The sequence below is a fragment of the Equus caballus genome, chromosome 12, assembly GCF_041296265.1.
Source record: "Equus caballus isolate H_3958 breed thoroughbred chromosome 12, TB-T2T, whole genome shotgun sequence".
NCBI lineage: Eukaryota > Metazoa > Chordata > Mammalia > Perissodactyla > Equidae > Equus > Equus caballus.
This window is the reverse complement of record NC_091695.1, coordinates 25,061,269-25,071,639: the sequence shown is the minus strand read 5'-3', so window position 1 is coordinate 25,071,639 and position 10,371 is coordinate 25,061,269. Positions and strand designations below refer to the sequence as shown.

The following is a 10,371-nucleotide window of genomic DNA, read 5'->3' as shown; positions in this document are numbered from 1 at the left end:
CTTGCACTGCTGGGCAATTATTTTTGCAAAAAACTAATATTCACACAAAAACCTGTGCACAAACTTTTATGACAGCTTCATTTGTAATAGCCAAAAACTGTGAACAACCAAAATGTCCTCCAATAGGTGGCTGTTTAAAGAAATGGTGGTACATCCATACTGTGGAATTTAGTAATAAAGAGGAAAAACTATTGACAGATGCAACAACTTGAATGAATTTCAAGGGTATTTTGCTGAGAGAAAAAGAGCCAATTTCAAAAGGTCATATAGTGTATTATTCCTTTCATCTAACATTCTCAAAATGACAAAATTATAGAGATGGAGAACAGTTTAGTGATTTCCAGGGGTTAGGGTGGTAGGGGGAGGGGAGTGCTGTGATTATAAGAGGTAGCAAGAAGGAAGTCTGTATGGAACCTGACCTTGTATGGAACCTGACCTCTGTACCAAGTCTGTATCTTGACTGCAGTGGTGGTTATATGAATCTACACATTTGATAAAATGACGTAGAGCTACATACACACATTGTCACACACCAATATCAAACTCCTGGTTTGATATCATAGTACAAGTATGTAAGATGTAATCATTGAAAGAAAAATGGGTGAAGATACACAGGATCTCTTGGTAGGATTTTTGCAACTTCCTGTGGATGTGTAACTATTTTAACATAAGAAGTTAAAAAAACTGAAGAAAATGAGAAAAAAGTAAAACCTGCTTTGCAGGGGTGTAAGGTTCAAGAGGGCAAATTTATATAATCTTGCCAGCACAAGACCAGGTATTGAATCAGTGGTTGTCAAATGGCCACAATAATACATGCAAATAATACATGCAAATAATACATTAAGGGCATATAATACTGATTGATTGATTCACTCATTCAATTATTTGTTCATTTATATCATTTCCAAAAGAACACTCGGGCAAACTGAGTTCCCTGACTCCGTTTCCATTATATCACCAGTGACGAAGGGATTTCTCCTGGTCTTGGGGAAAAGGTGATGGAACTGTGGGTCTGACCCTTTCACTCTGCCACTTCCTGCATAAATGTGATGACACACAGCTGACGTTAAAAAATGAAACTTCCATTTTTTTTAACTTACACCAATGATGCTTCAGATTCTTTCTGCAACTGGTGTAGGCTGATTGTTATCCAAGGTCTCTCTGTGTGGATCCTTCTAATTGGGGATTTTATAGCTATGGCCTAAGGTTCTGAGGCTTCCTTGAGAATCTGAGGTTCTGGGATTGAGACGGAATTCGAAAAAAAAGTCATTACGTACTCTCTGTTGAAGAAAAGTTTAGGTTTCCAGAGGGGATGAAATTTATTTTTGTGTTATCGCCATTAGAGACTTCCTGCTTTCATTTTTGAGAATTGCCTTGCTATTGACAAATTACCTTCCTTTCCTTCCTTCTTTCCTTCTTTCCTGTTTCCCTGCTTTCACTGTGTTTGTGTGTGTGTATGTGTATAACAAACTGTTCACATGATTAAAAATTCAGAAGTATGAAAGTGCATATTGTAAAAACCAAGTCCCCCTCTAGTACTTGATTCCCAATCTCTACATTCCCTCCCTGGAGGTCACCACCATTACAAGCTTCTGTCTTCCTCCAGGTGTAAGCCTTGCATTGCATTTGCAAACATACACATACTTACATTCTTTCTTCCTCACCCACACAAATGGCAGTGTACTGACATTTTTCTGCAGCTTGCATTTCTCTTTATAATTCCGGGTGATCTATGTCAGTACAGAAAGAAAAGTCTCACTCTTTTTAATAGTTGTGTTATATTTTATTGAACAGCTACATTGCTTACTATGTTTAGTCAAACTCTCCTCTACTGGTAGATATTTTGATGGTTTCCAATCTTTTACTACTATAAAAAATGTTAACACAAATATTAGTGTGCATAAGTGTGAATATATCTCTAGCATTAAAAGATATTTAGGGGCTGGCCCCATGGCTTGGTGGTTAAGTTCAGTGCACTCCATTTTGGCAGCCCAGGTTTGGTTCCCACACATGGGCCTACACCACTCATCAGTGGCCATGCTGTGGTGGCGACTCTCATACAAAATAGAGAAAGATTGGCACAGATCTTAGCTTAGGGCAAATCTCCCTCAGCAAAAAAAGAAAAAAAGAAAGAAAGAAAGGAAGGAAGAAAAAGATGTTTAGGAGAGGAGTCTCCAAGTAAAATGGTATGAATACTGTAAATTTTGATAGATATTGCACAACTGTCCTTCAGAGCAAGGCTCTCTCAATTTAAATCACTTCTAGCTAATCTAGAGTGACTATTTCTCCAAATTCTAACACAATGCCAAGAAACTTTTATTGAACTTTTATCATTATGATAGGTGAAAAAGACTACACTTTAGTTTTATTTTCTTTTTTCTCCTATAGACCAGATTGAGCATCTTTTCATATGTCTAAGAACCATCAGTATTTCTTTTTCTATGAATTATCTGTTTACATATGTTGCCCTCTTAAAAAGTATTTTGTTTGCTTTTATATTGATATTTTTAATCAAGAACCTTTCCTTATAAAAGTTGCAAATATTTATTTCTCAGTATTATTTTACATTGCTAACTGTGTATTTTGCTGTGCAAAATGTTTGATTTTTATGACACATTTATTTTGTATTTTGTGTCATATTTATAAAGCCCTTCTTCACTTTAAAAAATTCACCCTTTTTTTGGACCTTAAGGTTTAATTTTAATTAATTAGTTTTTTTTGTTTTACAATGTACAATTATCTTTTAGTCATTAGCCTTACATATATAACATGTATATTTTTAATCAAGTCTAAATGTATTCATATCCTTAGTCCTGAATAAGACAAGTTACAGATGGAGTTTTTTATATTCATCTGAAAAGCTCGTTCCTAAACTTCAAGAATTTTGCCTAGAATTTTAATTATAATTACATTTAAATATTTATAAAATTACTGTTATTATCTTATCATAGATATAGTTTTTAGGTTGGCCAAAATGCCCAATTAATTTTTTATTGAGGTATAATTGGTGTATAACATTATTTTGGTTTCAGGTGTCCAACATAATGATTCAATATTTGTATATATTGCAAAATGATCACTATAAAAATCCAGTTAACATCTGTCATCACACAGATGGTTAACCAGAGTGAGTGCTCAAGATCTTCTTAGGTGTTTGCCGACCCTGAACACAGCCTTGGGCAAGCTCACAGTCTGACAGATACAGGCAGTCTTCAGGTTCCCCAAAATATATTGGGAATTTTCAAGATCCCTGTGAAAATTTCATTCCCCAGCTTTTATTTTTAAGCTTCTTGGTTTCCCTATTATTTGGCTCAACTTTTACCTACATCCTTTGGCAGCTAGCTGCAATGTTAAAAAATCACTTCAGGGGCCAGCCCCATGGTGTAGTTGTCAAGTTTGGCAAGCTCAGCGTTGGCAGCCTGGGTTTGTGGGTTTGGATCCTGGGCCTGAACCTACACCACTTGTCAGCCATGCTGTGGCAGTGACCCACATGTAAAGTGGTGGAAAATAGGCACAGATGTTGTCTCAGGTCTACTTTCCCTCAAGCAAAAAAAGAGGAAGATTTGCAACAGATGTTAGCTCAAGGCTAATCTTCCTCAGGAAAAAAAAAAATTGCTTCATGTTGTTTTAGACAAATGCCCTTGGAAACAAGTCTCTTTGCATTGGATGAGGTTTGAGTCAGGTCAAATAATGACAGTCTTGCAAGTGGGGTCTTCCAGGGAACTACTATATGGGTCAAATAATAGCAAGTTTCTGTGAATTGGGCTCTGAAAGTGCTCCATTCCTGATCTTCCACACCACTGGCTGCCAGGAAGCCATCCTGATTGTCAGCTACTGTTTTTTAGGGCTCCTGTGGACCTGGGAGGGAAGGATGAGAATAGGGAGCATGAACACACCACAAAACTTTGCTGTTCTTTCTGTGACTCAATGATTTTTCTTGAATCAATGCTCCCTGGATTGCTGCAAGTCTTTGGTTAAAATCTGGAGTTCTGAAAACATTAATTCTACAATTTTTTTTGACAATGCTGTTGTTGCTTTCACGTGGGAGAGTATTTTCAGAGGAAACTACTCTGACATTTTTGCTGTCATCGCTTGTCCATTTAAAAGATTTTTTCATTTGCATTTTTAATTATTGTGTTGTAAGAGTTCTTTATTCTGAAAAAAAGACACTTGTCATATATATATATATATATATATATGTCATATGTATATTTATTTTCCCAATTTGTGCCATATCCTTTCATTTCCTTAATGGTGTCTTTAGAACTGGAAGTTTTAAATAGCAATAAAGGAAATACATAAATTTTTTTCTTTTATGTTTTGTGTCTTTGCTTTCTTATCTAAGACATTTTTGCTATCCTAAGATTACACAAATTTTCTTCTATCATCTTTTTTAAAGAAATTTTTAGTTTTAGCATTTACATTTGTGTGCAATACACATTAAGTATATAATCCTTTTCAAGTTTTTGTGGATAGGATGAGATAACGGTTAAAATTTATTTTTTCTCTATGGCTATACAGTTGTTCCATATCAGTTTTTTAAAAAAGACAATAACTTCATCATGCTATTGGCTTAGTACTTTTGTTGACAATCAATTTACCATACATTTGTTGATCTATTTTTTCAGTCTATATTTGTTTCATTGGTCAATATACCTATCCATACATTACCAGAAGACTGGTTTGTTTCCTATGTCTTGAAGTTAGTCTTAAAAACAGGTAGCATACGTCCTCTGACTTTGGTCTTCATTTTCAAAAAAATTTGGCTATTCTAGGTGTTTTAGTTCTCCAAATAAGTTTTAGAATTAACTTATCAATCTCTACTGAAAACCTGCTGGCATTTTGAGGGGGATTTCATTGACAGTATTGATCAATCCTGTGAGGATTGGCATTTTAACAATATTGGGTTTCCCAATTCTTTAACATGATGGATCTTTCTGCTTATATAAGATTTCTTAATTGTCCTCAGAAATGTTTGCAGTTTTTGTCATACCGATATTATACATATTTTTGTTAATTTAAGTATTTAATGAACACTTTATTAACAAGTAATCCAACAAATGATTTAGTTTGCTGTTTTTCTATTTAGTTTAATGAATTATATATACTAATTTTTGTCTAGCCTCTTCATTGACTTCTGTTGTTCATAACAGCTAGTTCTCTTGAGATACTCAGAAAAAATCATGTCATCTTCAAATAATAAGTTTTAATTCCTTTTGATTTATTTCTTTTTACTGATTTCTATAGTCTAAGTGCTTTGATCACTAGCTCCAGAATAATTTCAAGAGCAATTTTGAGCAAGGCCATCTTTTACCTGTTCCCAGCTCTAAATGGAATGCTCTTAGTGTTTTCCCATAAACATGATCAAGTCTTTGGGTTAAGGTATTTTTATCTTATTTAAACACAGGGATCAAGAATAAATGTTTAATTTTAGCAAACATTTTTCATCATCTATGGAGATGATTTTGTGATGTATCTTTTAAAAATCAATTAATAAATGTGTTATATTAATATATTTTCTAATATTGAAGTATTCTGTGCTCCTACAATAAAACTAACTTGGTTTTTGAGTTTTATTATTTAATATGCTGCTGAGAGGTTTTTGTGTATATGCAGGTATTTTTACTACGGATTTTTGTATTAGTATTTGAAAGCTGTATTGGACTATAGTTTTTGAGCTGTCTTTGATAACCTCCCACATAAAGAACTACTTTGAAACATTCCTTCTTTTCCTATGTTCACCAGCAGTGCAAGCACCATTGATACTGACTAGTCCTTAATAATTGATTAGAACTCCAGGGCTTGGTGCTTTTTTGGGAAGGAGAAGGTTGTATTTTCACGACTTTATTCCTTTGATGTTAACTGCTCTTTAATCTCTTCTGTGGTAACCCTTGGCAATCAATAGTTCCTTAGAAAAACTATCCATCCCATCAAGTTCTCGAATTCATTTGCATACTTCAAAGTAAGTATTCTTCTCTCACTTTTTAATGTATTCGTTCCCCAGTACCTTTTTCTTGATAAATTAACAAATGATTTATCCATTTTTTTGTTACTTTTAGCTTCAGAAAATAAGTTCCTGGATTTATTACTTCTGCCATTTTAAGAGGTTGTTAATGTTAACTAAAATAAATAATTATTACTCTCTTCTCCTTTCCTTAATATTATTTTCTTATAGAGATTTATGTAATGGGTTATAAAATTCTAGATATTTGGCAATTTTCTTTTTATTTCATCTTCAACCAGAAGGCTGTTTAAATGATAGTTTTCAGTTTTAGGTGGTAGAATTTTGGTTGTTTTAACTTTCAAGCTGTATTATTAAATTCAAGTTATCATGAAGATGAAAATCAGCTCCACCAGTAAATCAGACTGATGTGTCTAACACAATGTCACTGGTCACAGAAAGCCAACAAGAAACAGTGTTTCTAACTGGACTACCCAAGCCCACAAGGCAACTGTGCAAAACTAACAACTCCATCTTCCAATGACTGCTACATTCTCACCAATGATGTGACCATTCCTACTTTCTTCCTTCCACCTCTTGAGCAATGCTTCTTGAGATTTTTAGTTGCTGACCTGCCCCTGCTTTTTGACAGTATCCAAATCTAGATAGTAGCTGCTTTCCTAATCCATACTTGGATTCATTCAGCAAAGTCCATACACTATAAAAAGCACCACCCTCTCCCAACTCTCTCTTATTGAGATTCCCACAGCTCCTGTGGAGTGAGTGTTGCAGAAGCAAAATAAACCAAAATTTTGACTCCAGGTGTGTTTGACTTGTGGGCTTTAACAATATAGAGTTTCAGCATACGAATTTATTCTCATTAATTATGTCAAATAATTCTTCTGTAACTTTATTTTTAAAATTTTTTTCTCAAATTGATCTGTCATGGACTGGAAGAGGTAAATTAACATTCACTACTAATATTGTGTTTCTTTTATCCATGTATTTCATGGTTTTTTTCACTTGAATATTAGGTAATATTATTTAATGGACAGGTTTTCCAAGAATATTTCTGCACAGAACAGTTCCTCTGTGCAAGAAATTTACAGCCATTACATTTAAGCATATCAGTATAGGTAGACATACAAAGATAGTAAAATTTAGAGATGTCTCCCTCTTCAGAGAAGGTTCAGGAAAGTAAAAATAAAGACCTCTCCTTCCCTCTCTGGGGAGGACTTGCTTACATTCCAGAGAGAAAATAAGGTTTCTCTCTATAGATGGAAATCAGGGCAGAGTACCAGCAACCCTACGTAAGATTACTTTCCTAATTTTGGGATTCCTGTCCTTTAATGCACCCTACTAAATGGGCTGGTACTATCTGGTTTCTCTTTGTATGGTTTGGCTTATGCTTGGCTCAATATCACAGTGTTCTTGCCTCAGCCCATATATTTGAAACTTATGGAAATGTTCAGAAAGGCAGTAAACTCCCATCCTGTCAACCTCCCACTCACACCTTTCTATGGCTTAACTGATTGATGAGACTGAGAGAAGAAATATAAGATGTGATCTCAGCCTTTCTGTTAACACTGCCTGTCCATGTGATGAGTGTGTGCTTGATTCCTTTTTTCCCAAGTGGACACAACACTCATGTTCTGGCCCAAGTATTACTTCTAGAGTTTACCTTGGATTCTTCCATCTCTCCTCACTCTTGGAGATTAAGGGAAATAAGGCATCAATTCTGAGTAAATGAGTCTGCTCTGTAGTAGCAAATTCTGCTCTGGATTTTGTTTTCCTCTTATGTACACCTATAAGTGGGTATAGCTGGAGGTTCAAGTTATATTTAAAATACAACTTTACCAATAATAAGTTGATATGCTCTATATTTGCCTGATTCCTGTGTCAATTTCCTGGTTGTTAGAGACCCTGTATGGAAAGGAAGGGTATTGATTCATAATGTCTGAATATGTATGAGGATTCATTCTTCTTTTTTTCCTCTTTCTTTTCTGTACATTTTCTCCAAAGACATTACCCTTTCAATTATTCTTTACAATACTAAAATAGCTTAGCTATAGAATAAAACAAGAGTAACAGTACCTTTCAAGGGAAGACCAGGAAAGATTTTTGTCCTGGTGAGTCTTTATATTATAGCTGTTGAGGGCACTTAACCACATTGATTATATGCTTCTCTTTTTGTAGAGGCAGATATTTGAAAAAAGGGCTCCTCAAAATGTACAAAAGCCATATAAAGATCTTCTTTTCAGGTGATTTCTCTTTCAAAAACACATGAATTAGAAGTGTATTTATTTAATCATTTGAGATGCTTTTTAATATCTTTCAGATGCTATTGATATAATGAAGCAATGCCTTTGTATCTCATAAACATTTCCCACATATTCTGCTGTTGAGAATAAGAGAGAACTGTTTGTTTGCTTGTTAAACCATGTTGAGTTAGAAATCAAGGTTCAAATTAGAAATGCTTCTTTCCAAGACCTTTTAGGGCTTCTTTCACATCTTGATTTCTCAGGCTGTAGATGAGGGGGTTTAACATGGGAATAATAATTCCATAAAACATGGAAGCCATTTTTTCTTGCTCTTGAGACCGTATGCTACGACGGTGCAGATACATGTAAGAGAGAGTCCCATAGAAAATGGTGACTGCTGTCAGATGGGAGGCACAGGTGGAGAAGGCTTTTTTCCTCCCTGCAGCAGAAGATGTCTCCAGAATGGCAGCCAGGATATATATGTAGGAAAAGATGACAACCAACACAGTGAATGTCAAGTTAAACCCCACAAAGACTGTTAGTAGCGTGATGGTGAAGTAAACATTGGAGCATGAGAGGCTAAGAATTGGGGGTTCATCACAGAAAAAGTGGTTAATTTTATTGGAGTTGCAAAAGTTCAATGAGAAAGTAAAACTTGTGTTTATAGAAGCATTTAGAAAACCCATGAAGTATGAACCAATTAAAAGTTGAATGCAGACTTTCTGGGTCATAACTACTGGATAGCGGAGCGGGTTACAGATGGCCACATAACGGTCCACTGCCATAGCAGCCAAGATATAGCAGTCACTTGTTGCAAAAGCACCATAGACTAGTAATTGTACCATACATCCCAGGAATGAGATGGATTGTTCTGTCCCTACAAAATTTTTCAGCATCTTGGGAGTGATAGCAGAAGTGTAGCAGAGATCAACAAAAGCCAAGTGTTGGAGGAAAAAGTACATAGGGGTGTGAAGGCTAGAATCAATCTTGATGAGTAAGATCATGCCAATGTTTCCCACTAGGGTGGCCACATAGATCAGTAGAAATACTATGAAGAGGATATGCCAAGACTTGTGTTGGCCAGAAAATCCCAGGAGAATGAATTCAGTCACTTCAGTGCCATTGTTTTGTCCCATGGCTAAGATTAAATATCAGCTGAAAAAGGGCAAAGAAAGAAGAGCAAAGAAAACTAACACCACTGTGATCTTTTAACTAATTGTGAAATTGTAAATGGTATATTTGATTTCATAGTGGGATCAGAGAATATTTTCTATGAGATAGTTGACTTTGATTTTAAAGGCTGAAACTTGACACTTGACCTTAATAATTTCATTTATAGTTTGAGGAACTTGCCATGGACCAGTATCTGTGTTCTCAGGGTACAAAGTGATTGGCATTTCATAAATATGTCAGTTAGGGAAAATATACAAATATATTTAATTATTCTTTCTTTCATGATCTCTATATTTTAACAGAAACCCCACTTTGCCTAAATACTAATTCTTATATCTGAAATCATGACATACCCATAGAGCTATCTGCATATTCTCATTTAACCTTTTCCCTTCATTAGTAACTGTGCCATGTTGGATGCCCACATCTGTAGAGTCCTTTATAGAAGTGCTTATCAAAATACGTAGGGTAAAGTAAAATATTCTTTATAAAATTTCCAATATGTAATGGTCCAATATTTTTGTAAAAAGCAATACAATTTTATCAGCATTCTCAAAATTTTGTAATAGTTTAAATGCTCAATCTCACCTTCAATAGTTATCTCATCATAGAGTGGAAACAGAGTCGACAGACTGGTGCTGGTTGATGGACCACACATTGAGTAGCATGCTCTATGGTATCCATCCATCATATTTTACCTATGTGGTTTCCTAGTGATGGATAGTAGATTGTTTACAACTTGTCTCCACTATAGATAATTCAGTGTAAAACTTTTTTTGATGTTTTCCTAGAGACAAAATTTTGGAGTCTGAGGGTATGCACACATTTAGCTTGACCAAGTTTTTCCAGATCGATTTCCGTAAAGACTGCACCAGTGTACACTTTTACTAGTAGTGCATGAGGGTTCCCACATCCTGACTTCCCTTGTGAACATTGGTATTTTCCTAAAATTTTTCACCATGAAAATAGGTGGAAATTGATATCTCATTTTTATTA

At 35.0% G+C, this 10,371-nt stretch overlaps 1 protein-coding gene across 1 annotated transcript; it reads right to left on the bottom strand.

Annotated features, from left to right (window-relative positions):
* Positions 1-8,408: 8,408 nt before the first annotated feature.
* OR5AK33 (olfactory receptor family 5 subfamily AK member 33) lies at positions 8,409-9,338 on the bottom strand. The gene is given in 1 exon segment (NM_001391262.1): positions 8,409-9,338. A coding segment is annotated over 1 exon segment (930 nt).
* Positions 9,339-10,371: the final 1,033 nt, after the last annotated feature.